General features: G+C 51.7%; 8 protein-coding genes across 8 annotated transcripts; 5 read left to right on the top strand and 3 right to left on the bottom strand.

The window, feature by feature from the left end:
* Positions 1 to 123: 123 nt before the first annotated feature.
* On the top strand, positions 124 to 888 carry M436DRAFT_29055 (translation initiation factor eIF4e; the record flags this gene model as incomplete). Its single annotated transcript, XM_013576075.1, has 1 exon — positions 124 to 888. A coding segment is annotated over one exon (765 nt), but the record flags the coding sequence as incomplete, so codon positions are not given.
* A 690-nt stretch (positions 889 to 1,578) lies between these two features.
* On the bottom strand, positions 1,579 to 4,071 carry M436DRAFT_35547 (uncharacterized protein; the record flags this gene model as incomplete). The annotated part of the gene is made up of 2 exons (XM_013576235.1): positions 1,579 to 3,836; positions 3,906 to 4,071. The coding sequence occupies 2 exons, from the start codon at positions 4,069 to 4,071 to the stop codon at positions 1,579 to 1,581; spliced, it is 2,424 nt and encodes an 807-aa protein (XP_013431689.1).
* A 4,332-nt stretch (positions 4,072 to 8,403) lies between these two features.
* M436DRAFT_36700 (guanine-nucleotide dissociation stimulator CDC25) lies at positions 8,404 to 12,010 on the top strand (the record flags this gene model as incomplete). Its single annotated transcript, XM_013576448.1, has 5 exons — positions 8,404 to 9,012; positions 9,065 to 11,335; positions 11,387 to 11,603; positions 11,653 to 11,923; positions 11,983 to 12,010. 5 exons carry the CDS (start codon positions 8,404 to 8,406, stop codon positions 12,008 to 12,010), a joined length of 3,396 nt encoding a protein of 1,131 aa, XP_013431902.1.
* A 372-nt stretch (positions 12,011 to 12,382) lies between these two features.
* On the top strand, positions 12,383 to 14,702 carry M436DRAFT_69051 (glycoside hydrolase family 16 protein; the record flags this gene model as incomplete). Its single annotated transcript, XM_013576799.1, has 4 exons — positions 12,383 to 12,386; positions 12,571 to 12,614; positions 13,532 to 13,993; positions 14,046 to 14,702. 4 exons carry the CDS (start codon positions 12,383 to 12,385, stop codon positions 14,700 to 14,702), a joined length of 1,167 nt encoding a protein of 388 aa, XP_013432253.1.
* A 1,332-nt stretch (positions 14,703 to 16,034) lies between these two features.
* Positions 16,035 to 16,600, bottom strand: M436DRAFT_77754 (uncharacterized protein; the record flags this gene model as incomplete). The annotated part of the gene is made up of 2 exons (XM_013576962.1): positions 16,035 to 16,362; positions 16,413 to 16,600. The coding sequence occupies 2 exons, from the start codon at positions 16,598 to 16,600 to the stop codon at positions 16,035 to 16,037; spliced, it is 516 nt and encodes a 171-aa protein (XP_013432416.1).
* Positions 16,601 to 18,717: 2,117 nt separating this feature from the next.
* Positions 18,718 to 19,398, top strand: M436DRAFT_69049 (uncharacterized protein; the record flags this gene model as incomplete). Its single annotated transcript, XM_013576798.1, has 2 exons — positions 18,718 to 18,956; positions 19,014 to 19,398. The coding sequence occupies 2 exons, from the start codon at positions 18,718 to 18,720 to the stop codon at positions 19,396 to 19,398; spliced, it is 624 nt and encodes a 207-aa protein (XP_013432252.1).
* Positions 19,399 to 20,906: 1,508 nt separating this feature from the next.
* Positions 20,907 to 24,134, bottom strand: M436DRAFT_35271 (P-loop containing nucleoside triphosphate hydrolase protein; the record flags this gene model as incomplete). The annotated part of the gene is made up of 1 exon (XM_013576190.1): positions 20,907 to 24,134. One exon carries the CDS (start codon positions 24,132 to 24,134, stop codon positions 20,907 to 20,909), a length of 3,228 nt encoding a protein of 1,075 aa, XP_013431644.1.
* Positions 24,135 to 24,767: 633 nt separating this feature from the next.
* On the top strand, positions 24,768 to 27,576 carry M436DRAFT_59840 (uncharacterized protein; the record flags this gene model as incomplete). Its single annotated transcript, XM_013576651.1, has 2 exons — positions 24,768 to 24,944; positions 25,003 to 27,576. 2 exons carry the CDS (start codon positions 24,768 to 24,770, stop codon positions 27,574 to 27,576), a joined length of 2,751 nt encoding a protein of 916 aa, XP_013432105.1.
* Between the last annotated feature and the right edge of the window lie 10 nt (positions 27,577 to 27,586).

Below are 27,586 nucleotides of genomic sequence, written 5' to 3'. Positions count from 1 at the left end.
CCAACATAACTCATCCGCAACACATCCTGAGAAACATTAGATATTCACTCGAGAGCAAACCTAACACCAAACACAGAAAAAAGAAAGTAATAAGATCAGACTCACAGAAAGAAATCAGGAGTCATGTCAGGGTTTCAAAACCTCGGTGCCATAGCAGACAATGCAGTACCAGCACCAACAGCATCAGAAATACCAACACCAGCTCGCGGCAAAGAAATGCGCGCAAACCTCTTGAACAAGCTCCGTGCACCGCCTCTTGTACATGCCTGGGACTTCTGGCACGATCGTCAAGACCGCGTTGCCACAACTACTTCATCAGCATCAGCATCCACATCCACAACCTCTCCATCAACCACAACCTCTCCCACCACTTCCCCTGCTACAGGAACCCCCTCATCAACAAACTACGAAGACAGACTGGTACACCTGGCCGCAATCTCCGACGTTCGCACCTTCTGGAATGTCTTCAACAACTTCGACGTCTCAGCCTTGCCTTTACGCGATTCCGTCCATCTCTTCCACAAAAACGTGAAGCCCCTCTGGGAAGACCCCCGCAACTTACACGGCGGCTGTTGGACCTTTCGCGTGCACAAGGACCGCGCCCCGGCATTCTGGGAGAAGATTGCTTTGCTGGCTGTGGGCGAAAAGCTGCAGGCTGCAGTCGAGAGCGACAGACAGCAGTTCAGGGATGATATCTGTGGTGTGAGTTTGAGTGTGAGATTTACGAGTGTGTTGGTGCAGGTCTGGAATAGGGATGCGGGTCATGAGGAGGGTATCAAGAGGCTGTTGGAGACCGTGTTTGCGAACTTGGAGCCAGACTTGATGCCGAGGGAGAATGGTTACTACTACAAGCCGCATCATGAGCATGCTGCTTTCACGGGAGGTCAGGCTGATGCTCCAAAAGCAACCTCGAGGCAGGCCCAGGTGTGAGCCAAGCAGGTGTTTTTGATGGGAGTGGAGAGGTGGGACAGAACTGCATGAGAGCAGTTCACACGGAATATCACAAGAGCGCAAGACACAGATTACCAAGGAATGAAGACAAAGATGACATGTATGCTCTACAGAAAAGCGAGAAAAAGATGAACTAAGGTAGCAGAAACCACGCTATGCGCACTGCAAGATATCTCCGAGAAAGTCAAACAAAACACAATCCCAAATAAACAATACTTTCCCAAAAACACAAATCGCACAGAGAGCTTGGTATTCTGGGTCCAAAGCAAAAAGTGAAAAGAAAAGCAGAAAGAGAAAAAAAAAGCAAAGGAAACAACAGATTAGACAAGGCGGGCCAGCCGACAGTGCGAGGCGTAGAGGGGGTATTAAGGAAGGAAAGGAGTATTACCAAGCCCGAACCCGCCACCAGAACCGTTGCCGGCAAACCCAAGGAAGACCATGACTACCGCACGCTTTTGAAGCATCTTGCTGCGAAAGACATAACGCGGCTAAAGGAGATAGGAAAGTGCAAGCAAAAGGAAAACGCAAAAAGTTGAGAGGAGATCATCCGTCTCGGGTATGAGACGGATCGGTAACAGAGGCGTGAGATGTGGTCGGAGAAGGGGTCGTGAAAAGTGTGTTGCAGTATCAGTAGGCCGCTACTGCAAGATTGTGAGAGGTCATGGTGGGAGCAGAATGCGCCTGTTCTTGAGCGAGCATAGCTTCCTCATAACCAGAAAGTGCCTGAGCGTGGAGCTTGAATGATTCGCCCATGAGTTTAGTGATGCCCCAGACGACTACTTCGTCAATCATGCTGCCCCAGATGCGGGCAACCATCGAGCTGAGCTTGCCGTACATCTCGACCGAGTCATCGTCGAAGAGGTTGCGAAGCTTCTCGTACATGGCTATCTCATCGGCGTTGGGGGCCTCGTCGTCGTGCTCAACGCGCCAGAGCCAGAGAGTCAAGATGACCATGAGGTCGAGTCCACACAGCGGGTGTTCGATGCTCCAGTTGGTGGCCGAGGTGCGAGCAACCCACCGAATGCCATGTATAGCAGCGACTTCGACACAATCGAAACAGGCTTGGATAACCTTGAGCATCTCAGGCGAGCGCTTGACCTTGTCTCTTGCGTTGGTCATGGCAGCAGCAACTTCGTAAGGATCGTGATAGCGAAGAGCCTCTTGGACCGACTTGAGATCCACCATGAGTCTAGCAGTCGTGTTGCGATAAACAGCCATGGCATTGAAGATGAGAGGATGTCCACGGTGAGGTGCACTGAGCTGAACCACAACAGTCTCGGGCTCACAGATCTCGAGAGACTTCTCCCACGACTCCAAGGCCAGGCGAAGCTTGTATTCGGTCACGACGTCCTGCAGAGCCTCGGGGCATCTCTTATGATACCAAACTTCGAGGAAGAGAGCGTTGATCATGACGCGAGTCGCAAAAGCACTGTAACGAGCAGGCTCGCCCTGGAAGAGGTTGCAATGAGATTCCTGGAATGTGATGATATTCGTAGTCTTCATGCTTTCGTGCCAGATAGCACTCTGATTCACGTCGAGGGCCCACAGAGTTTCCGACGAAGGCAGCTCCAAAGTGTCGAACTCGTTGAAACTGATGGCAGGCGTGTGGTTGTAGGTCATGGTTAGCAGGCCAAAGAAGATATAGACAGCGTAGTAGGTGCGGCGACAGCTCTCATCTTCGATCCACTCTTGATGGCTGGGCTGCGCGCCCTGACGAGCCTCGGTGCGCAGCTTGAGCTCGTATCTGTTACCGGCGACCATGTTGGCGACAAGACTCTTGACCGAGCAGGCCCATTCAAGGCCCTTCGGATCACCACTCCAGCTGGCGAATATCATGTTGAGCAGAGTGGCTTGCATAGCCCAGATGGGACACTTGCGAGAGCTGAAGTTCTCTTTGTTGACAAGGAACTGGTTGATCAGGAGCTTGGAGCCAATGTGAAGCATGTACGCAGAATCTTGCTCGAAGGCGTAGAGGGCGCCGACTGAGAGGACCGACAAGAGCAGAGGTGCCGAGACGTGCGCTGGGTTGAACGACGACGGATGCAAGAATGGCAGGTGATGATGGAACAAGTTGAAGTATGTCGACAGGTAACGGTTCAAGTCGTCGCCGAGAGGCAGACGGAATGTGTCGAGCAGAGCACCCTCGCTATCACAGTGCTTGATGTTGTTGAGGATGCTGGCAATCTGATCCTCGGATTCGACCTGAGGCGGCTTGGGCATCGTGCAGACCTGGGGAGGGCCGGGCGAGCGACGGTAGTCGACTGGAGATACGGGTCCCATCATCGAAGTGAACGGAGACAGGGCACCAGGTGTTCCGAGTGCTGAGAGCGATGGATTGCCGAATTGCTGCTCCATGAGCGGAGGCAACTGGTTGTGAATACCCATAGCACCAGTAGAGGATTGAGGCGCGCGATGGTCGTGACCAGTTGCGGTGCTTTGAGACGACATTGAATGCGACTTGGCCATGGGATGAGGCATCATGGTTTCCATCGTGTCCCAGTGGGTTTGTGAGTGCATCTGAGGAAGCGTCATGGAACTGGCCTGCGAGTACGAGGGCTCGGCCAGGATAGGCTCGGGCATGGATCCCTGGGTGGACATCGCAGCCTTCTGTTGAAAGTTGGTCATCAGCATAGCGGCCTCTTCGACTCCAAAAAGACCGTCGTCAGCACTCATTTGCTCGATGGTTGCTTGCTCCATGCCCATGGGAAGCTTGGGTGACACGACTTCTGGCGACTGCTTCGACGCGTTGCTTCTGCGCTTAGTGTCGCTCTGCAGCGGCACACCTCCATCCTTTGCGTGTACAGTACGGTCGTGGCGTAAAAGCAGGTCGCGACGCACAAATGTGCTACGGCACTTGAGGCATTTGAAAGGGCGTTCCTTGGTATCTAAAAGAACAAAATCAGTGTCTGGCAAGGTCAAGGGCACATGTGCAGTGGCGGAAAGGGCCAACTTACGCGATCTTTCGTGTCTGCTGCGGTGCTCACTTCTGCTGAAGGCGCGATTGCAGAACTGGCACTTGTATTTCTTTTCGGGTGCTGAGGCTGACGACTTGCGGCTGATGGTAGGCGAGGCCGAGCCGGCGGCCGGGAGAAGAGTGGTGGACGATGAGGCAGCAGGCATGGCGGAGGTAGAGGCGGAGGGAGTCGGGGTCAAGGAAAAGATGTGGTGGCGAGGTGAAGATGTTGAATGCTTCGGGCTATGTCCAGACAACAGAGGCCGACCGGTGCGTAGGGATTAAGTCTTGATGAACTGGGGCTGATTTGAATGATTACGTTGCATGGGCGATATTATGCTGCTCATTGAACGGTGGATTGCGACGAAGCCCTTTCAGACGTCTCGACGCAGGATACAAGATAGTGAAGCCAGCCAAAAAGTGGCGGGTGGGGGAGTTGGGAGGGGGTTTGGAGGGGCACGAGGCAAGAGCGAAGAAATCAGTATGATGTGAGAAGGAAGGAACGAGGGGAAAGAACTCAAAAGTGGAAAGAACGAAAAGAGGCGCGAGTGCTGCCAGTTTACGTCCCTAACGACGCGGGGCACCTCACAACCCTGGCGCTGGATCCGTACCGTGTCCGAGCGCTGTCATAAACTACCTAGGAGCTAATCATCACGCCTGTGGCTGATATCCTGTTTGGATTGTTGCAAGTCGCAGCTTGCTTGTCGCCCGTGGCAGCTTGTCTGTCATTCCTTCGACTGCCTAAGCCCTTTCCTGCCATTTGCCCTGTGCTCTCGCCTCCAGCGAGTCTATCCGACCATTTCAGCCCAGTCGCCAGCACGTTGACAGCGAAACGAAACGTTGTTCAGCGCCTTCTCGTCATGACTGGTCGCTGTACGCACGCGACTTCCGTCAAATCACCACCTCTCGTTTGCCAGAGAGCACAAGAGTCTATCCCGTCTCCGTCTGATGTCTCGACTAATTAGCGATGCCTCTACATTAACTGGACACTCTCATTCTCCTTTGTGCTTCTGCCAGACCGCCAGTCTTGCCACATCGCCGTCGACTGCACCTTTCTCCGGGTCCAGTCTCAAGACAACCATCATGCGCACTCAATTTCCATGCACATTCGAGCCACTGCGAGTCTGTGCAAGGCGCCACGTTATGCATGTAGCCGGACGCCGATGTATCTTCTATTTCTAATCCAGCCCCCTTATCATCTCATTCTGCCGACTGGCCAACGAAGAGACTGATCCCTTTGTCGACTCGGAAAGCAGAGCTTCGAACATCGTCATGATCTTTGCATTGCTTCATGTGTCGTGTTTGGACGATCTTCAAGCTGCATGAGCCTCTCCGTTTTTGGTCCCGACCAAATTACTTGTTCCTGGCATCGCTGCATCTTGCAGAATTATCGATGGTCTAAGTCGAACTAAGGCATAGGAACTTCGATCCGGCAGCTATCTTGGGTGCCAGCGAACTTTCCAAATCCCAACTTTTTGGGACGAATCTGATCATCATGTTTTGCTTTTTCTGACTATTTCTGGTCTGTAACCACATCGAAGCTCGGATTTATTCTCGAAACACTTTTCTGCCGATCCGACCGCTTGTCTATCAATCTTCATACACTGCTACAGCTTCAGAAGGTTCTTCCAGCACGTGGTGTCTATTACCCGGCATGAGCGTGTGCTCGTCTACCATCGTGAAGGAAAACGGAGGGGACGACGAGAAGCTGCGGGTCGGGCCATCTGGCATAGCCCCACTTCGCTCCCAGCGGATGCTGTCTTCCGTTTGCACGCCGGTGGTCACCCCTCGCTCGCCGCGAACCGGATGCTTAGCGCGTCAACTCTTGAATTTCCTTGAACCTCGACGACATTTTTTGATCAGAGATTTCAGTCGCAAAAGATCGCACCGAGTCAGATGGTCAACGGAAAAGACACGTCAAGAGGCAATCTATTTGCCAAACGAATCTGGGCAATATTTCTCGTCTCTGGACTCGAAAGGGGGCTGGACACGACATCATTGATAAGTATACCACTGCTGTTTCAATTTAAGTCTTGGGCGGAAGCCATTCTCTAAGCCTGCGGCAGTCCCCCAGCGTTGGGAGCTGGGACATTGCTCCAATTTTTATGAGCCTTGTCATCTATCTCGACCGGGGTATTGGTCCAGAGACGGGCTCCAGGGGAAGCGTAGGCTCATGAACTGGGCTTGAACATAGCCCGGCATCAACGAAGCTTGTTCAACTCGCGACGCGTATCTGATTGATGATTTGTCCCTCTGAGGGCACCATCTGACCTTGCGACGGGTGGTTGATTGAACTCGGCATAGACACAAATTGTCAGGGTTGCCGCTTGAGATGGTGGTGCGGGTAGCCACTTCTGATCGCTCACCTCCGGCAGTGATCGATCAGTCCAGCGTGGTTTGCCCTTCGCAACGCATTGAAGAGACGTTGACAAAGGGATGGACGTTGAGCTGACGCAACTGCAAGACTGTTCTTCAGCCTCTTGGGCTCGATCCCAAAAGAAGACGCGGTGCCACGACCATCGCGTAAGGACTATATTCCGCAACGCGGGCTGTGTTGGCACTGCGCGTCGAGTTTACATTAGGTTATCTCGAAGACATATCAATGTCGCGTTGTTTTCCAAGCTATCAAGCTAGTGATTTCTTCCAGCGCCGTCTGGAACAAACAGACAATAGGTTTTGTATAACCAGTCCTACGAGAATTGTTTTTGGTTGGCGTGATCGCACAAGGCTCTCAGAGACGCGACACATCTCACGTTGACTGCTCTAGCCGCTCTCCTCTGTACTACCCACATGAGGTGAGAATTCTAGGCAAACAACATCACATGAAAGCCCGAGATGCACTACGGACGACCCGGGTCTGGGTTACATGATGGTACTTAGGGTCGTAATCTCAAGTATGCCGGTATTTAAAGTAAGTTTCCTCATCTGGACATATACCGCCAATATTCTCCGCAACCTCAGGTCTGTTACGATGCACCTCGTGTTAGGTAACGGAGAAATGCGAGCAGACATAAATGACGTGGCGGCGAGTTGGAAAGCAGGGCCGCAAAGACTACTGCACTGTTGACAGGATGATTGACAGCGGAAGGACTAGTTGCAGCAAAGATGGGCGTTTGTTCGAAGGGCAGATCGGCGACACCCACTCGGCGATTTGATACATCAAGCAAGGGCAGTGTGGTACAAGATCAATGGCGTACTTGAGCAGTGAAAATGTACGCGATTATTGTCACAAGGTAGAGTCGACTTTGTTCGTACTCGAGGTGATCTTACTCGCTAAGTACAGGCGCTTTCCTGACTGCAGTCCAGTCTTGCGACGGAACATCGGGCATTGTGTGCCGAAGGCGTTGTGCTGTGCGATGCCACTCTAGCCGCAGTGCATGACAAGTTCATGATTGGACATGGCGTTACAGAGAAGGGCAGGAGATGCAGGATACTGGTGGGCAGGATGCATGGGGCGCGTCGAGGGCCACGTGAGCTTCGATGGCAGTGCATCACAAGATGTTCTGCGCAAAGGAAGAGGGGGATCGTTATTCAATAACGAGAATGTAGATAACAGAAGTACCCCATCCAACAAGAGCTGAGTCTGGCACGGATCTAGGCAATACAAGATCGAACAATCAATGGTAGGCAAAGACTCGTTGTTGTCAAAGTGAGCGTCAAAGAACGAAATGTTCAACAGGAGAGGTGCTTGCCTTTTCTCTGACACCTCATCACAGTCGGCTCCCGCTGCTCTGTTATAGATGTGCCTGTATCGCGAAGATAGGTAGGATTGAACAAAGTAGAAAGCCACGAGCGTTAAGGAGTAGCCAGTCGTTGACTTGCGATGCGTGCGAAACGCGAGAGTGGACAACAGAGACGAGATAGACATGAGCGAAGACGGCAACAAGGCTCGGCGGAACCGAGACCAGAGCTGATGGTCGCGAGTGTCAGGGCAGAATAGGCAGGCTGGGTTACAGACAGTGTTTGGTTGTTGTCATTCCATGTTTCATTCCTCCTGGGAGCTGGGGAGAGGTTGGTAGCGGTACATGTCAGCACGTCTGGACGTTGGCGTCAGAACAGGGACGAGGGCGCATATCGGTGTAGCCAAAACATGAGGCCCAAAGCGTACAAGGGCAGCTGAGTCGTCGACGGTTGGATGTGCATCTCGACGCAGCCTTCACTGTGCTCTCACACCGCCCACGACCATCGCCCGTTCTGACTGCAGTCACTCTTTGCGCCCACGTCGCCTTCGACCCCGTCATTGCGCCTTGACTCGGGGCGGCCGCTTTTCCTTCACTCGAGAGTCTCAGAGTCTCACCCTTCGACCCCTCGTAGCGTCCCCCGGCCTCGACCGAATTCACTCGGCGCTGATCTCCACGACACAACAGGGCCGTGGCCGTAACACACGCCTCGGCGCCGACATCCTCCCCGAATCTCAAGCTTCAATCCTCTAGCCAGCGACACCGAGGTCCCGCAGATCGCGAGACGCCCGAGGGCGTGTTCACTCGGTGAATGTCAACATGAATGGCCTCGCATCCTCCCCAATGGGCACCATGTATGTGCGCGCTCTCTACGACTACGACGCCGACGATCGCACCAGTCTGAGCTTCCGGCAAGGCGACATCATCCAGGTCATCACCCAACTCGAGAGCGGCTGGTGGGATGGCATAATCCGCGGCGTGCGAGGATGGTTTCCCAGCAACTACTGCGAGCTCATTGCCCAGCCCAACGATGTCGCTGCTCAGCCTGCCCGCATGTCGGATGCTCACACTCAACCTCATGCACGCAACCATCTCGACGACGTGGCCCCCGAGTCTTCCTACCGTCACGCCGACCCTGCCCAGGATAGTCAGGAGGAGGCTGCTTTCTGGATACCACAGGCCACACCCGACGGCCGACTCTTCTACTTCAACACTCTGACTGGCGTCAGTACAATGGAACTGCCACTGGAGAACCCCACACAACATGCCGAAACAGGCCCCCACGATCGCTACCATGTGCTTCAACACGACCAGTCCCGTCCTCCACCCGAGATGCTTGCACGTGGCTACGAGCGTGCCGAATCTGAAGCTGACTACGAATCTGCGAGCGAGGCCGACATGACGCGCTCCAGGACGTCTTTGGTGAGTGTCGTATGCAATTGAAACAAAGAAGGCTCCTCTAACGTCCACCCCTTTCCAGCGCAATCGAGGCTCGTATGTCTCAAACGCCCTCTCTCCTGCAACTTCGTCCGAGTCGCTCAGGAACACGTCCCCGCTCACTAGATCGCGAACCGATGTCGCCAACATGTCCACCTCGAGTTACGCCAACAACTCCAACGGCACCGCTATGACCTCCTTCATCAACAGCCCTGTTACACCCGCCCAGAAAGACGATCTGGTCATCTCACGTCGCTGCTTCGACGACTCTCAGACGGTTCTTCTTACCTGGAATACATTGGTTGAGGACATGCGCCGAGCTGTCCAGCGTTACCGCGAGTCGATTGACAATAGCCACAAGAGCGAGTTTGTGAGAAGAGCAGAGGATATCTCGGATCACCTTCGTCTTCTGCTTGCCGCAGGATCCGGCACTACCGACAACCACTCTGGCAATCCCTCGATCATTTCGACAAACAAAGCCTTGTATCCTCATTTTAGGGAAATGATGTCGAGCTTCTCCAAGCTGGTTTTGTCTTCCCATTTCGCCGCCGCAGACTTCACTACCCCGGACTCGTACTCCAAGTGCTTGCAAGAAGCCGAGGGCTTGTTGCACGGCGTCTATGGTTATGTTGAAGTTGCGCGCCAGCAACGAGGTGAAGAGATCCCTCGTCTCACGCCTGGCTTTGTGTCAGGTATTCGTTCGGGTGGAAGTTGGCAGAATAATGGTCTGGTTCTTGGTGATCCTTCTGCTGCATCGCAGCCTTTCCTACAGCAAGACACAGACACCGTTATCGAACCGAACGCCCACCTTGACCAGACTCTACTTGAACGAATGGACGACATGAGAAAGAACATTTCTATCAGCGTCCGCCGGATGGACAAACACCTAGCCTTCAGTGACAAATTGGTCACCCCCAAGAAACACAAGAAGGTGAGTCAAGCCATCTCTGAAGATGCTTGTCGAGTCGTTGAAGCCTGTCGGCCATATTCTGCCGCTGTCGAGAGTATCAATCTGGCACCGCTTGGATCTACCTTCAGAAATCCTCAAATCATCGATTTCAGCACGCAGAAGCAGAAGTTTTACGACAACTCCTCAGAGCTGGTGGTCGCTTGCCAGACCGTGGCCAGTCCTCTAAGTGACGAGTGGTCTGATCACAGAGGCAGTTCGCTCGAGGAGCGCATAACTCATGTCAAACTTGTTGCGCGTGAGCTTGATATGTCTTCCAGCCAGTTGCAATTTTCTCTGCAATTATTAGCGGAAATGATGCCTCAGGATTCAATTGCGACGCCGAGCGAACATAGTCGCAACAGCGAAAGCACCTACGTTGAGGAACCTCGTGGAGGGTCAACTCTCAGGGGTAAGCCTAACGACCTGGGCCCAGCAAAGAGCTTCGTAGAAAGCCCCGAGCCGACTGTCGAGACGCCACGTCTTGCAGACAACTCGAAACTCAAGCGCTTCTTTGGCGAAGTACCTGCAACGATACAGCAGGAGGATGTCCCAGACTTCCTCAAACTTGACCATGAAGGTGAAATTGCTTACGACACTAAGTTGGTTCCTGCTCAGTTGCGTGGCGGTACCTTGACTGGTCTTGTTGAACAACTGACACGGCACGATCGTTTGGACTCGCCATTCAACAACACATTCCTACTGACATACCGATCTTTCACATCTGCTAGCGAGCTGTTCGAAATCTTGGTCAAGCGATGGAACGTGCAACCACCCTACGGTCTAAATCCTCACGATCTCGAGACGTGGGTCAATAAGAAGCAAAAGCCTATCAGGTTCCGTGTCGTCAACATCTTGAAGAGTTGGTTTGACAACTACTGGATGGAAGAGAACAGTGAGGCGAACCAACAACTCATGCACAGAGTCTACTCCTTCGCCAAGGAAACAGTTGCCTCTGGCAGCACACCCGGTGCCGGTCCTCTGATGACAGCCATTGAGCAGAGAATGCGTGGACAGGACGCTCCTGGCAAACGCTTGGTGCTGACACTAAACTCCGAAAGGACGCCTACACCGATTATTCCGAAGAACATCAAGAAGCTGAAGTTCCTTGATATCGATGCTCTGGAATTCGCTAGACAGCTCACCATCATTGAGTGTAGACTGTACTGCAAGATCAAGGCAACTGAGTGCTTGAACAAGACGTGGCAAAAGAAGCTTCAACCCAATGAGCCCGATCCTGCTGCTAATGTCAAGGCTTTGATTCTGCACTCTAACCAGCTGACCAACTGGGTTGCTCAGATGATCCTGACTCAAGCTGATGTCAAGAGACGTGTGATTGTTATTAAGCATTTCGTGGCAGTCGCAGATGTAAGTTTGTGCTCTTTAGGTCTGGAGATCTTCGAAGCTGACACTTTGTAGAAATGTCGTCAACTCAACAATTATTCGACTCTCACATCGATCATTTCAGCACTGGGCACAGCACCTATTCATCGTCTGGGTCGCACATGGGCTCAGGTTAATCAAAAGACCCAAGCAACTCTAGAGGTTATGAGGAAGTTGATGGGAAGTACGAAGAACTTCTCAGACTACAGGGAAACATTGCACAAGGCCAACCCCCCATGCATCCCATTCTTTGGTACGTTGAGCACTGTTGACCATCTGGACTACTACTGACGTGATATCAGGTGTTTACCTAACCGATCTTACCTTCATCGAGGATGGTATCCCAGGAGTCATCAAGAAGACCAACCTCATCAATTTCGCCAAGCGCAGCAAGACTGCAGAGGTCATTCGCGATATTCAACAGTACCAGAATGTGCCTTATCCATTGCAGCCTGTCCCGGAGCTTCAGGAGTACATCCTCACGAACATGCAAACAGCAGGCGATGTGCATGAGATGTACGACCGCAGTTTAGCAGTCGAGCCGAGAGAGAGGGAGGATGAGAAGATTGCCCGGTAAGCTATGCTGCCAATTTTTGAGACGAGCAGACGAGCATAGTGCTGAGTCGAAACAGATTACTTTCCGAATCGGGCTTCCTGTGAGCTGTCGAAGCCCACCATGCTATGTTCCGAGGGACAGACGCATTGATCTCATCGTCGAATACTATTACCGAGTTTTTCACTCATCATTACCACGCACACTAAGAGATGGTGCCGTGCACCGGTAAGATCTGATCAAGCAACATAATATGACTCAAGGAGCTACAGACATTCGAAGACTGCATGTGGGAGAATGTACATGCATGTATGTCAAATCTCCAGAATCACCGCCGTCTAGCCGCAGTCAACAGCAGCAAGGCAGACGGAAATCTCAGAAGACTGTTCTGGAAAGTGGTTGGACATCAAAAGGCAAGAGGGTGTTTTTCTGGCGTTAGCGCGTTCGAGGATCTGGCCGGAGCAAGCCAGATATGGGCAATGGGTTACGGACGAATCTCGTCTTCTGTTTTATTCTTCGTTTTCAGTGGCATATGGTGTGTTGACAGGTCTCAGAGACAGCAAGGCAGATGAGAGAAGGAGAAAGAAGGGAGATCAAATGGTATCGAGATGATTCTTTGCTGCACTGAAATGCGGTCAAACGGCTATGTAATGCATTGATCGATTAGGTCCGTACGAACGCCTCCCTTCACTTTCAATCTCTGGACCAATTGTTTTCTGTTGCGTATAGCTTGGTTACACAGTTGCAAGCTGAGACATGCAAGTTTCCTGCATGCCGGATCGGCAGTACAACATACGACCCTTTCTCCCAGCTATCCGTTCAACAATGAACAGCTACGGCAGCCAAGTGTCGCAAACGTAATTTGGATCAGCCACTAGAGGGGTGACAGCACCGAAAGACGCTTTGGAGGGGTGGCTGTCAGAATACGTAGGTTGCTCTTCAGCGTCATCTTTGCCTTTTGTGAGGTTGTGCAAAGGCTTCGAGAATCATGGAGCTGGCAGGAAAGTACATACGACTGAGCCGTCGTCACAGCACTACAAATCGTCACTTCCTCCCGATTTCTACTTGGACACACGACCTATGTTCCATCTGCTTTTCACGTCTATCTTCACGACAGTCATCTCTATACACATCCGTCTCTTTCCTACGCTTTGATTGCACCCAAACTTTGGAACTATTCCAGCCATGGGAACTATGTGTGTCGCCTTGATCGTTGCTTTGTTCTTCGCCAGCCTTTTTGGCCATTGCTACGGAACGCGTGAGTAACCAGATTCGCAAATATGGCTTGACGTTGTAGTGGTCACCGATAGTGAATACTGTCCTTATCTCTCCTACCCCTTGTTATATCTGTCTCTCCCCTCTGCAAAATCTAGCATTGAACTGCATGAAGTGTTTGCAGCTGACGGTACTTCCATCGAGAGCCCATAAAGCTCGCGGTTTCTTCGGAAAGCAGTCAACATTGCAAAGCTTTGTGTCTCTTGATAGCTTCTTCTATGCATGCAGCATTTTCCGAGAGGTCTTCTTAGCTTGAAGATTGCTGACTTGCTACCTCCCAGAACAACAGTGCCAACCACCCACCCCGTATGAAGTAGTTCAGGAATCTCAGCTGACCCTCGTGCTCATCAGAGATCAACCATCGCCGCTGCGAGTGTGGCTACACGGTCAACTCTACTAACAGCTCGAGCCCCTTTGCCTTATTCACAGATTTCCTAGAGACCGACTTCTTACACCTATACACTCTGCCTGACAGTATTGATGTACCCGCCTCAGAAGCTGTGGGATGGGCCGTACAAGCGTACAATATTACGCCATCAGGGGCTAGGGGACCCTATGGCAAGGCCGCTGAGATCGAAAATGTCGTCTTGAATCCGCTACATTCACGTCAAGACTGGACAGGGGAAGGAAAGCTAGGGGGCGCGCCTGGGCTACAGATTTGGGTCAGGGGTCAAGAAGATCTGCTGGGGCCCATGGGCGAGCAGATGGTACGTTCAGGAGAAATCGACAGTCTGCGCCGAGATATGCGTTATGGAAGCTTCAGGGTTGGAATGAAGATGAGTGATGTTCCTGGCACCTGTGCTGCCTTCTTCTGGGTGAGTGTTCATGTTGGAACCATTTGGAATATGCTTCTGACACGAGTCACAGTATCGTAACGACTCACAGGAGATAGACATGGAATACCTGAGCCGTCAGAGCAATGGTTCATCGCCAATCAATCTGGTCATTCAGTCGCCTGCCTCGGCAGAAGCAAACTACAATGCCATCAACACGACCACTTTCCGCGTTCAAGATCTACCTTTCAACCCTAGCACTGGTTACCACGAGTATCGCTTCGACTGGACACCAGAGCGGATCGTCTTCTTCGCCGATGGTCAGCTGCTGCAAGAGTTTGAGAACACTTTCAATGGCGATGCCCCTGACGCCCCTAGGACCCTGATGCTCAATCACTGGTCTACAGGCAACCCTGGATGGAGTGGAGGCCCACCAGCCCAGGATGCTGTTCTTACGCTGAGCTACGTCAAGGCCTACTTCAACTCGAGCAATGCAACAAGAGAAGATGAGTGGCGTGGCGTCTGTGCAGGAGACAGTTGGCAGGGGCGAACATGTCAGATACCCGACTTCCCCTCTCAAGGCATCGATCCGCAAAACACTGTGGATTCCGGCAAGACCAGTTTCTTCATGTATGAGAGTGGGAATGTCAATCAGACGCTGTATCCTGCGGCAAGCAGTGCCCCTGGCCTTTATACGCCTGGAGTCTTTGGCTGGAAAGCTGGATTTATCTTCTCCCTGTTTCTGCTTTAGATAGCTATCGAAATGCACAGTGCTTAGCAAAAGCCAGCTGTATCCATTGAGAGACGCCGTTTGTTCATGTCTCCGTGGCCACACCTCAAGTTTAGACATCTTTGTGCATTATGATAGCGATTGTAGGGGTTGCCTAGTGGAAGCGAGAGACCTGCCGAGTCCTTCCGACAAGAATTCATCATTCCCAAAAGTACTCAGCGATGCATTTCCATATCTAGTATGCAGTAGGAGAGTGGGGGATCTCGACATCAGAGCAGTGGTGCTTCCACGGTTTGTATGTGTCTATCGCTTGGCTCCTGACGAGATTGATTGAGGCGAGCTCGACAATGGTGGCGAAATGATTAGAATGGTGACGAATGATTTAGCATTGTGGCGGCCGGGAAAGCGAGAACGAATGGTTAGTGAAAGCCTATGTTCAAAACACGCTTTCGTTTTGCGACAGAAACTGTGACAATGAGAAGGCGCGGAACAGGAAGAAGCACAGAAAGTTTGGCTTTTGTATGTTCGAGAGCCAAAAACCTACAACTCTGGGCTCACGTTGCTCATGGCAGCCTTGGTTGAACCCCTACAGATCTAGAGATGAAAGGCTTCGAGTCTGGCCAGAGTGACAAGTCATGAACTTGCGTAGCGCTGTGGTTGCTCCTGCCGGGTACTTGTGAAGTTATGGAGGTACGGACTTTGGCGTCTAAGATACTGTTAGAAGCGTCCAGCAACATGAGAATATTTAAATCATGAATCCCTCTGGCGAGAGACAGGCTACGGGAATGTATAAGACTGCATGGGGGCAAACACGCAGCCCATGAGGACACAGAGAAAAGCAATGAACGGAACGGGTTGAACGTAGTTTTGGTATATTGGCATCAAAGGACAAAAAAAAAAGGAAAAGGACATTTCTATATGCGTGTGTTGCGGTGTATTGATTGTACGCCGTTCCTTGTTCTCAAAACGATCGACGGTGTATGATTAGGTTGTTGTATGAGTGATCCAAGCTCGTGTGCACGAAGGTATTGAACGATCGGGGGACTTGTCGCGCAAGCCAGAAAAGGCATAGGCGGGAAAGGAAATCAGAACTCCAGTATGTTATGCAAAAGGCGGTAGGAAGTACAGAGTGGTTCGGAGATGCAGAGACGCGTGTTGGAAAAGGTACTCGTGGGAGGCGGAGAGGAGGTGTCTAGGCGAGGGTGGCCACGCGTTGGAAGGTGTGGCCCGATGACACAAGAGCTGAGTCGTGGACGTGGGCACGACAGGTGTCGAGGATTGACCGAGCACGGGTACGTGTCGCGATCGACGCACGTGAGGGCGAGATAAGGCAAGCAGCATGACGTGTGTTGATTACAGCAGGACAAGACCCATACCAGCGGCAACACCAGCCAGACCCAAGGCGGCAGTGAACAGCGAGCCCTTGGGCATGAGCTGGGCACCAGCACCGGTTGCGGCCTTTGCGACACCAATGACTCCAGTGTGTGTGCCCAAGCCGATGTTTCCAGAGACGGCCGTGGCCATTTGTCCAGGGGCCGACTCGAAGGTCTGGGTGTAGAAGAATTGCGACCAGATCTCTGTGCTCTGGGCCGAGTCCCAGTGGTCGGCCATCCAGTAGACTTCGGTGATGGGCACTTGTCCTGCTGCTTTTGTGGCCAACAGGTTGGGGTCCTGACGGAGTCTGGGGTTTTGTCAGGATTGGGTCCAAGTGAAAGAACAGAGAATGCTTACTCTAGTACTACATTCGAAGCGTCGTTGTTCCAGGCATCACCAGGAGCTACTGTCTGTGTGGGCAAAGATGCGGTGCTGTGGCTCTCGGGCGCAGCCGTGACTACTGCTGTGTCCTGGATCTGTTGTTGGGGTGCAGCGAGAGCCAACAGCGGTGCTGCAGCCAGAGTGATGAATGTCGAGACGCGCATCTTGTGGTCGTGAATCCTGCTGGCGAGTCTAGCTGAGGATATGAAGAGGTGTGTGTGTGTGTGTGTGTGTTTGTAAAGAGGGCCGCGAAAGAGATAATATCCAACAAGGCCAAAAGACGGTGCCAAGGAGAAGCAGAGGGTGGCTTAGGACCGTTGTTTTGATTTCTATATCGATTCCGGATGTAAAACGGCGTTTGCTGCAATCAATGTCTCGCCCCGGTTATCTTTTTGATTAACGATTGTGTGGAGCGTGTTTGTGTGCAGAGGAGAGGGGAGGGAAAGAAGAGGAATGCGCAGGGCTGATGAGCAAAAAGCCCGAGAGAGAGGCGCAGAAAACCAAGGATGGCGCTATGTCTGGGACCGGGGTGGGCTGGATGGGGTTGGGATACGGTCCAGCAATCACAATCTGTTTTGCGCGTCCCTGCCCATGGCCGTGCCGGCCTGCCTGTCTGGCCACCTTTTGCCGTCCACGGAATTCTCCTACTCTTCCTGCAGCTTCCCTCTATATGTCACCCTCTGCATGCCCATCAATGCCGTGCAGCCTCTTCTTTGTGCTCGCCGGTTCCTGTATCAAAGGCTGTCGACCATGTTTCAAAAACTCTCTCTACCTTGCCTGACTCGGCTGCCATCTACCCAAATTCTACTAAACTTCGTCTAAAAGTTGTTTAAGCTTCCTTGGCTTTATTTAGTCGTTGCCGCGGTCGGACTGCTATCGGCCCTGTCATGAAACACTTCTGTTCTGTTCACCTCTCCAACCTCATACACATCTACAACAACCTATTGCTAGAGCTTTGGTCCTTGTGAAGATTGCAACTCGATCATGTGCAGATGGAGGCAGAACTTGCCAAGGCGCAGTCCATCTCTACATCCCTGTCGACTTGGTGGCTTTGCCCTGTCAAAGCCGCATGAGCCTCCGGACAACCATGTTCCGAACTTTGCCCCAACATGTGCCGAACTTGTGCAGCTCGTACAATACCATCTGCGGCTCATCTCCGTAGCAGCGAAAAACATCAAGAGGGATTCTGTGTTTGCACCAACGGACCTCGACTCCTTCGAAGATAAACAGCACCGACAAGCAATCTCACCCTCTCCTTTACCCCCTGTACAACGCCTGTCTATAATTACTATCAGAACTCTACCAAGCTTCCATCTCGTACTGTTATACCCGTTTAACTGCCATTCGTCATACTCTCAACGTCGCACTTAACATTCATGCATAATCTGCCGTGCTTTGTACTTGAGTACTTTTTGACCCGAGCATGTGGAGCCGCTCCCGCGATTAGGTCTTGTTGGAAACCAGACCGCTGTCTTTTGTCCACTTCACCGACGTACCACTTCTCATTCTTCAATGCTCGCCAGTACTCGTAGCCTCAGTACTACCGTCGCCAGAGAAAATTCGATCGCAGGCAAGACAAGTAGATCATACGACTCATTCGTTTCATCTCTTCGTTCTGTATCTTACCTAGAGAGTGTCTTCTAAATAGAAAAACATATGTTGATTTGGTGTTCCCAATCGGCCATATGGACCGACCATTGGCTCCCTTCAAGCAAATGCATTCACCACAGTGGAAAAACAAAGCACATGTGAAAACTTATCAGGAAGTACGATCAGGTTGACCAGCAAACAGCATCGTGGGCTAGCCGCTATTTTTCTGGATTCGTTCCAGCATATTTTGAAGAATCACGAGCTATACAGGCGAGCTCTCGGCGAGGTCTCGAGACCTGCAACTCTGTCTCAACATGGAAATAACTTGAAGCAACATGTCTTGAGAACCGGCACAAGACATGCTGCAGCAACAATAAGAGATAAATCAAGCTTGTCGATACAAGTCACTTGTGAAGACCGGGTTGGTGTCTTGGATCAAGTGTGAAAGAGTGTCAGGCGCTCCGACGTCCAACACCGAGACAGCGGATGGCATTGTTTATCAATATCGAACTTTCCGAATCTCTACTTCCAAAGTAACAACAAACATTGTAGCACATCAGCCACTCAATCAGCCCGCCTATACAGACATGTACAAGCTAGTAAGTTTTGCAGAGAACTACAGTCATTGCACATACTGACATCTGGAACACAGTTCATATCCGTCGCCCTGGCCGCTGGCTCGAGTGTTGCTATGCCTTACTCCATTGAGTTCCCTAGCATCACCCTTGACATCCATCCTACATTCTCGCCTGCAGTCGTCAACAACACAATGAACCCCACCACCTCCTTCTCCAACCAAACCACAAGCATGACACTCGCCATTCATCCAACTCTATCTCCATCAACCACCTCAGGGAACAACTGCACGAACAGCAGCCTCGGCGCTTGCGGTCCTGGAATCGGTTCCTGCCCCTCTGGCCTCTGTTGCAGGTATGACAACCATCCTTGTTCTGCCCCATATTGGTTCCCGACTGATCAAGGCTTTAGTGGATACGGTTACTGCGGCTCAAACTCCAGCTACTGTGGCACAAACTGCATGCCAAACTTCGGTGTCTGCGGTTTCAATGCTTCTCAGCCAAGCTACAGTTTCTCCTACGCCCCTCTCAGTACCTCTGCTCCCTTGGACGACGGTACCGGTGCTGCTGGCATCATTACTGGTGATCTCGCCCAGTCTGTCTCTCCAACGACCACGTTCAGCTATGCTCTCGAGAGCACTGAGAGCGTGATGAGCTCTGCTCTGCCAACCATGACCGAGATCTCATTCGAGCCGCTGAGCACTACTTGCACGGCTGTCAAATCGACTTTGGCTACTGGGAGCTATCAAGATGCTTCTGTGACTACGGTTACTGTGTTGAAAACGATCAAATGCTGAGGGAAGTCGGGTTCTACCAAACTGCACCATCGAGGACAAGTGCAACGGGACCGAAGGCATTGTGATTGACGAATGCCTCAAAGTTGTGGATCTGATGGATCGAGGTTGTATAGCGTTATTGGTTTGCGGTAGCTGCTTTAGTGTTTTTGTGTTCAATTCAGGTTGAACATGGCCTCTTGGGTCATTGGAATGAAAGATTGATCTTTGTATGCCTACGTCTCGTCTCGTTTCGTTGTTCGTTCTCTAGGCCTGTGTCGATCACGCATTTTCATGTCGGCCAATGTCTTGACGGCTGAATAGTCGGTGCAAGATCTGGATTGTGACTAACATGTTTCTCTCGTGCTCAAGACTCTCCCACATGGAGTCGTCGAGTAGTGTATGAACTATCGAAAGGCATGAACATCTACGCATACAACGCCATAACCAGAGAAAGCTGAGGAAGAAACTAATCTCAATGGATAACACACTGTGTGTTCAGACTACTGTGCATCTCGACAGCTCAAGTGCCAGGAGTAGCACACGTAGAAGCTGCCGAATGTGGTTGTTGCACGGTATATGACCTTTAAGCTTCTTTCTGGCTCCACATATTCTATCTTGCTCAAATATCAACTGGTGGCTCAATCTCAGTCATTGGATGCGGAAACAATGGGATGAGGAGTCATACTCTCGTTCGAGTATCGAATGGAGTATCTCCTGTTGGTTCCTCCGTCCATCTCAAGAACATCCATCAGCCATCCATGGACGGCACAGACGACGCCGTCATGTATGGATCATGTTACGCCTTGGTTACCATACTACTCACCTGGCTTGATGTCATCGGCGTGCCCACATTCAACTTCGACATGGTCGCTCACTGGATCAGCAGTCTAGTTTTCTCCACCTCATGTCTTGTTCTGATGGCACTTCCAGGGGCACGCCTTATCGGGCACTCTGCATGGTTAGCCAGCGTATATGCAGGTCGGCAGCCCGCTTTGCCTGGGTGCTGAATGATCAGCGACGAGGAAGACTAGGTCTAGGAGCTAGAATTCAAGGAGTCAAAGGGTGAATGCATATAACTATCCAAATGCATAGTGTCTCTAGAAACATTGGCATCACCATGGAAACACGTTACGATAACCTCTCTCCTTGGACCTCACTCTTTCTCGAAAAGCATTGTGCACTTCCACAGTAAAGCTTACTAACCCTCTATAGATGAGAGAGACCTCGGGTCCTCTGGAAATAGCTACGCGTTCCGTGCCTGTCCTCTGTCTTTCAAACTACGCTTTGATCTCTTTTTGCACAAAAGCGAAACACCAAGCACCTTTGAGACGTGAGATAGGGTCTGCATTTGGAGTTTTTGTTATTGCATTGACTTAGCCATCGTTCTCGGAAGCTATATATTCGGTTTCGGCCAATCAAGTATAAACATTAAAAAGCAAGTCTGAGCGTTGAGCCTTTTAGAACCATAGCATGCGAGCCTACGAGTGAGAAATAATATCAGTCATGACCAGCGTCAAGCAAGCATCGAACTAGCCCATTTGTATGAAGCCATCGAAGCCAGGACTGTGCAGCCGAGCTTCTGCAATATCACCTTCCACACGAGGCCAGTCGCCAGCAGTCCGCAAAGCAAGATTGAGATCGAAAGCTGGGTCGAACCAGCGCTCTCTACGGGTTAATTTGCGTTGTCCGCCCTCCAATGCACTACGAGCAGCTCGAGTCGTTCGAGATCGTTTGCTTCCGGCACCACCGCCGCCTGTCGATCCTTGACTGCTACCCTGTAGCATGCCCCTGCGTGCTTCTAAAGCGAGGTCAAAAGCGGCAATGCTGCGGACATACGGTGCGACATCTGTGACTACGGTTTTGAGCGGGCCATCGAATACTGAGTAGGCCAAACTGGGTGGACCGGGAGTAGGAGTGGTCATCATAGTGGCTATTGTATCGAAGGCATTCGAGATATCTGCGCGAGTAAGGGGAGATGACTTGTTGCTTGGAGAGTGTGTTTCAACCACCCGCCCTACAACACTTGACGCGGGAGGGCTCACCAGATCGGAGAAGACGCTGCGTACAAGGCGCGAACTAGCCACTGCTAGCTGGGTGTCGAGGTTACTGTAGTCGACAACTTCCGGTGTCTGGAGGAGTGCCATGCCGTTGATATAGCTCGCGCGAGTCTTTGGTAGTAGCTCGGGCTGGGCGGCATCTGTTTTATGGTATTCTCTACCAGGCAGACCAATTTGGCAGGAGACGTCCATGTCACTAATGCTGTCAGAAAAGTCCGAATATTGCTTCAACGCAGCTATTTGCGACTGAGGATTTGTCTGTTCCGAGGCTGAAGCTGTGCTTGTGACGCCAGTAAACAACTCTTCACGCGGGTCGACGTTCCAGCGCTCCCAAGTCTCCTTGAGCAGTTCATCATTCTGTGAACCTTCCAAGGAGGATGTTGACTCATGGGCAACAAATCCCATACCTGCTTGATAGGTCTTCTCACTGAACACTCTGATGGGCTGACCATGTTCATCGAGACCACTACCAGCTGGCCACCTAGGAAAGATCCAGCTTAGTCCACCTCGAGGGTCACCAACTCCCATTTGACACCACAGTTGCAACTCGGCAATACTCGCGCGTAGATCATGATGCTTCGCATTGTAAAGTGTCGACACTGCGTTCCGGTATAGCAGATGGCCCTCTTGAGCCGCCATCAAAAGCATGTAGTCTATGGCGATGTCTGCAGGTGGAGTAGACAGTCGAAGAAACGCTTGACATGTGATGGCTTGAAGAGGTACGAGATCTTCATCGTTGCAGGTCATGATGACAGGACGTTTCGAATTCTCGAGCAGAGTGAAGATAGTGGTCCAGAAGTTCTTGTCTTCCTCGAACATGATATCGACTTCCTCAAGTAGGATCAGTGATTGTTTCTGTCCTCGTGATGGCTTCGAAGACGATAAGACTTTTTGTACTTGTTCGACACTGACTTTTGGTTTGCTCTCCTTCTTTGGTTGGGCGGCTGATTTCGGTTTGGATGTGAAGAAAGATTTCATGGTACCTTGCCTGCCAGATTCGAGGTCTTTGTTAAAGGCGTCAGAGAGACGGCCAGCGTCTTCGTCAGCAGACGTGTTGCCAGTATCGAGAGATCGATTCTGCACCAAGTGGTTCTCTACCATATCTCCAATTCTGTCGAGCACGTCTTTACCGCTTCTACGTGAACCGGGGTTAATCTCGAATATCTCGAAGCCCAATTCTTTCGCTACAGCATGAATCATGGCAGTTTTTCCACAGCCAGGTGGGCCGCTGACGATGACTGCATTGGCAATTTTTGAGCGGTTGGACTGGATTTTGAAATCAGTGTTTCGTACTAGAGACGGAATTTGTCCTGGACGCAACAGCGAGGGGTCATCCAGTCCCATGAGTTCGTCTGGATCATTGTAGATATCGTCGTCGTTAACGATGAAATCATCTAATCCAGCGGCCTTCTTGCGGCGTTTCTTCTTCGGACCTTTTTCGCGATTCGATTTGTCGTTCTTGGGTAGTTGTGACCCAGCTGTCTCAACTGTGTTGACGGTGAGGGCCTTCATCCACTCTCTCAGATACGTCGCCTCCCTCCCTAAATGCAAGACCTGACTTGCACACTGAGGCGCGTATTTCTGAGCCCAGGCCTGCACTTCTGACCGTCCATGGTCATACGATGTGAGCACTGATGGTAGTCCAAGGTAGAGACTTTCGCATGCTGGATGAACAAAATTGCGAGGATACCCAGGTACAGATTGAAGTTCATCCGTGGGCGGTCGAGCATGGAGTTGGCTGCTGATCCAGTTTTGAGCACGTAAACCAGGAACGAGATGGCGAGACGGAACACGTAGCGAAGATGGAGGATCGTAAAAGCCATCAGATCTCGGCATGTCTTTTTGACGAAAGTCAAGATCGCCCTCAACACGAGTCAGACTACTCTCGGAAGGATCTAGAAGTGGTATCTTGTACTTCATCTTGCGTGTGGAGCGAGGCACAACAGTGGAAGTATCTTTCAGCGGTCGACTCGTGTGGTAGTAAAAGTCTCCACGAATATGGGCATGGCCTTTCGGCGGGAAGGGAGCTTCAACCATGCCTGGCTGCTTGATGATGTTTCTGTCCTTGTTGGCACCGAATTGAGGGAAATCGGATGGATTGTCCATATTTTTCGAACCATTTCCTCGAGCTTGTGCCCGTAGTTTGCCAGGAGTCACAGCAGAAGGTCTACGTGGGCTGAGAATGTGGCTGACCTTGGGATCCCCTGGACCTTTTTTGACGGAAGCGGCGGAAGTTGAAATGGCGTGTTTTGGTTTTCCGGAAAAGAAAGGGTGTGCGGGTTTGGAGGGATCGACCTTTGTGGCCTTGGGCTTGGGTGGCGGAGCCATCGGAGCAGGTTTCGATAGTTTGAAGGTCTCGGATCCATCCATTATACGTGTAATCTGATGTCCCAATGTATGATTGGCAGTATAATGCATCACTACTAGTAGCTTCTGCTTCTCTTTCTTGGGTCTTCCTCGCTTTGTGGGCTTCTTGACTTGAGCGTCTTCCTTAACTGGCAACGGTTTGGACGAAGGAGAAATGAGAGTACCGCCAGTGCTCAGCTTCAACATTTTCTTGGGTGGAGTGCTTGTCGGTATGTTCGTATGGATCGCATTAGGCTCAAGATGATTCTCCGTGTCCTGGTTTAGCTCGATTGGTTGACTATTTCCAGGATGTGACGAAGGAAGAGACGTTGGGCTGGAAGGCTGAGGCAGCATATCTTCGGAGCCACGATCAGGCAGAACGAAATGGTCGGTAAGGCTCAACTTGCGTCGCTTACGACTGGCCGACTCGGCAGACTCGGGAACCGTCGTAGTGTCTGGCTTCTGCTTCGCTTTCCTGAGACGAGTCTTTCTGCCATTGCTTGTGTCTGATGGTGTTGGAAGTTCGGGCTGCGAAGAAGCAGGTTCTGCTCCAGGCGAGGCATCACCAATCGACAAAGTGGATCCGACGTCTGGCGTTGGTATGGAAGCGGACGCTGAGCAAGTGAGCAGGTGACACCAAGATCGGGGATAGTGCATAGATACCTTGAGGCTTCACAAAGAAAGGATGTAAGCTTTTGTTCTGGCCATCATTCATGATGCCGAGAGCCATGGGAAGAGAGGGTGTTGTTTGGCGACAATTCAGTCTCGAACAAGTCTCGCTCTCGCTCTCGATGGAAGACGCGTCGTGACGCTATAAACGGGAAGGCGCGCCTCGCGAGCGCTGTTTCCCATTTCGGACTTTACCATGCTACGTCCGAGGGTCGCGCCTGTCTGCCAAGGATCCCGAACTTTTTCTGAAGCAGGAAGCAAAAGAGGCAGGAACACCATCTCGTCGCCTACAGAAATTGTTCACGCTACACTGTACAAATGGCCGACCGAGCTGCTATCGAGGCTCCCTTTACCCTCGCCTCTCTGCCAAAGCCCTTCGATCCCACTGCTGGTACTACCTTCGCCGCTCCGGTATTTGGACTCCGCGGTCAAAAATGGAGAAAGCGTCCTGAAATTGTCGCAAGTGTCGACGGAGACAGCATCACCATCTACAATGTATCTATAGCTCGGCAGATTGGTTTCAAATCGAAAAAGTACTGACTGGTGTCTCTAGGTGCGTAATCCGCGCTTGGTAACATCGTATGCTCTTCCTCCTCAGACCCGTCTGCTATGCGCGCCATGCTCCATCTACCGCAAGATCACTGGTCGCAAAGCTGCTCAGAGAGTCACATATGCTGTACTTGGTCACACTACTGGAAAGAAGACAGAAGTCATCTGCTTTACCGAGGATACCATTGCCGATTCGACCGATCTCTCTGCCGATCAGCAAGTCAAGACAAGCTACCAACTGCCCACGTCGACGAGCACCGTCTTTGCTATCAATGCCCTCGCTTCCCACTCGGACAATGAGACTCTTGGTCTTGCTCTGGACATTGCTATTACCTACGTCGACGGAAGCGTCGAGTGCATCGCTGGCGACCTTCAGCAGAAGAGATGGGACGCAGATGCCGCTCGTACTATCGTTATGGCTGAGTCGGACGCCACCCCAACATCTGTCAAGGTCGAATATGCCACCGTCACTGATGTGACCTCAGCAAGAAAGGGTCTGCTCAAAGGCAGAGAGGATGCTCTAGCATTGGTTGGAGGTGCTATCAGCCTCGACAACTCGTCCGACCTGAACGTGCCCCTGCTCGCTCTGGTGACTGTCGACGATCAGAACACTCGCCGCTTCAATCTGTTTTCCCTGCCATCAAGGTCAAAGGACATGATCACCAGCGCCCACCAAGGCCTTCGTTACTTGTTCAGCTACGAGCTCCCTGGGACCCCTTCTGCTGACAAGGCTACTTTCTCTTTGCAGTCCTCGGCTGGAAAGTTACATCAACTACTCTCTGGTGTCATCACTACATACGATCTTTCAGGCACTGTTCCTCGTCTTCTTTCTGTTCTTACTCCTCATACTCAAGCCCACCAAAGCTTTGTTCGCATCTCGGCCGCACTGGTTCTTGCTGCCGAATCCTCCTCGTGCGCCATCTATGACACCAAATACAGTTCTTTACAGGCTGCTCTGTCCCTTGAATCTGACCCTCTTGAGTCAGCTGGCGACAAGAGAAAGAGGACCGACGGCGCTACTGAAGGCTCTCTTGACTTTGTTACCTTCTTCTCAGACCTTGGTCTTGCTGTTGCAATTTCTGGAAACGCTCTCGTCGGCCTGCAGATCAACCTTTCCGCCACCGCTTACAAGAAGTCGAAAGCTAACACCAGTCTCCTGATCAACTCCCTCGGCAAAGGAGCCAAGAAGGCACTTGTCGCTGCGCCTAACTCTGAAGCATCCTCGCAAGAGTGGGAAAGCTGGAAAGAGACAGTTGACTCACTCGTCGAGTCTGATGTAGCAGCCCTCGAGCGCTTCCTTGCCGCTGAGCTCGAAGTGACTTCCACTCCCAAAACTCAGAAGTCGACAGCCCAGGACTCCGGGGACCAGGATGCGGAAGACAACAGGATGTGGCCTGTAAGAGACTCTCGATTCCTGGTTCAAAAGACCGAGAGGCGCAAAGCCGTCTACCTACTCAGCAAAATGTTCGCCTGGAATGAGTCCACTAGCGAGGACCAGAGCTCCATCTCGATGAACTTCTTTGCCGCAAACATTTTCAGGTGGCTGGCTGTCACTGGATACGTGTCTGCCATGGCAGTCGAGAGAGCTTTGCGCGAAACCGGCACTATTCAGTCCACGGCCCAGAGGGTTCGTTCTGGTGACATTATGAGGGCAGTCAATGAGCTTGACCCAGAGATGCATGTGATGCACGAATGGCTGAGCTGGCCTGTCTACCTGGAAATCGAAGAGGTCATCGTGGCTTTGGCTTCACTTGTGAAGTCCCTGCAAGGTCCGAGCCCTGCCGCAGTGGCCAAGCTTATCACTAGCAAGAGCGAAGAACCCGGCAACGAGCTCGAGACTACAATCCAGGCCGAAACCGATGCTGCAGAAGCCGATCTCGAGTTTGCGCTGTCTGCTCTGGACACTGGTCTCAGCGTCCGAAGCGCCTCTTTCCGCACCGTTTTCACCCGCCTCCATTCGTTCCCTTCGCGTAGTATCGTTGAGAGGCTCCGCACTCACCTTGCGCCCCGCGAGGTTGTGTTCTTTATCCAAATTCTCCGCATTGAGCTTGCAGACGGTGGCTGGACCTCAAAGTACACCGAAGATGAGATTGCTCCCAGGCCTGAGGACGCAGGATCACCCAGCGACCACTCAATTGCTATCATCAGCAACCTTCTCAACTGTGCCATCGACGCCATTGGCACATCTGGCTGGCTTGTAGGACTCAGTGGAGACCCAGACCTTCAAACCGATAACATGCTGGAAACACTCGTCGCCGAGACCAGCGCTGCCCTAGAGACTTGCATCGAGGCATGCAGCTTTGGGGTCTTCTTGAATGACTTTGAGCGGTTCAGCAACACGATTCGTGCTTCGCAGAAACAGACGACAATCAAGAAGGTGGATCCCATCAAGACGCCTGGATTCGAAGAGACTCCTCTTGCCGTCGATCCCATCCTTCCTCTTGGTTACAAGGCCCAGGGACCTGCCGACAAGATGCGTATGACAAGCACTGGCCAGGTCGAGAAGAGCAGGGGTCTGCGTGGTAAGGAGCTGTCGATGCGTGTCGGCAAATACTCGCTGGACAGAATCGTTGTCTAAGGGCTACGTG

Source organism: Aureobasidium namibiae, assembly GCF_000721765.1.
Source record: "Aureobasidium namibiae CBS 147.97 unplaced genomic scaffold scaffold_1, whole genome shotgun sequence".
NCBI classification, from domain to species: domain Eukaryota; kingdom Fungi; phylum Ascomycota; class Dothideomycetes; order Dothideales; family Saccotheciaceae; genus Aureobasidium; species Aureobasidium namibiae.
The sequence above is the reverse complement of the archived record's forward strand: the minus strand, read 5'-3'. Positions and strand labels throughout refer to the sequence as shown.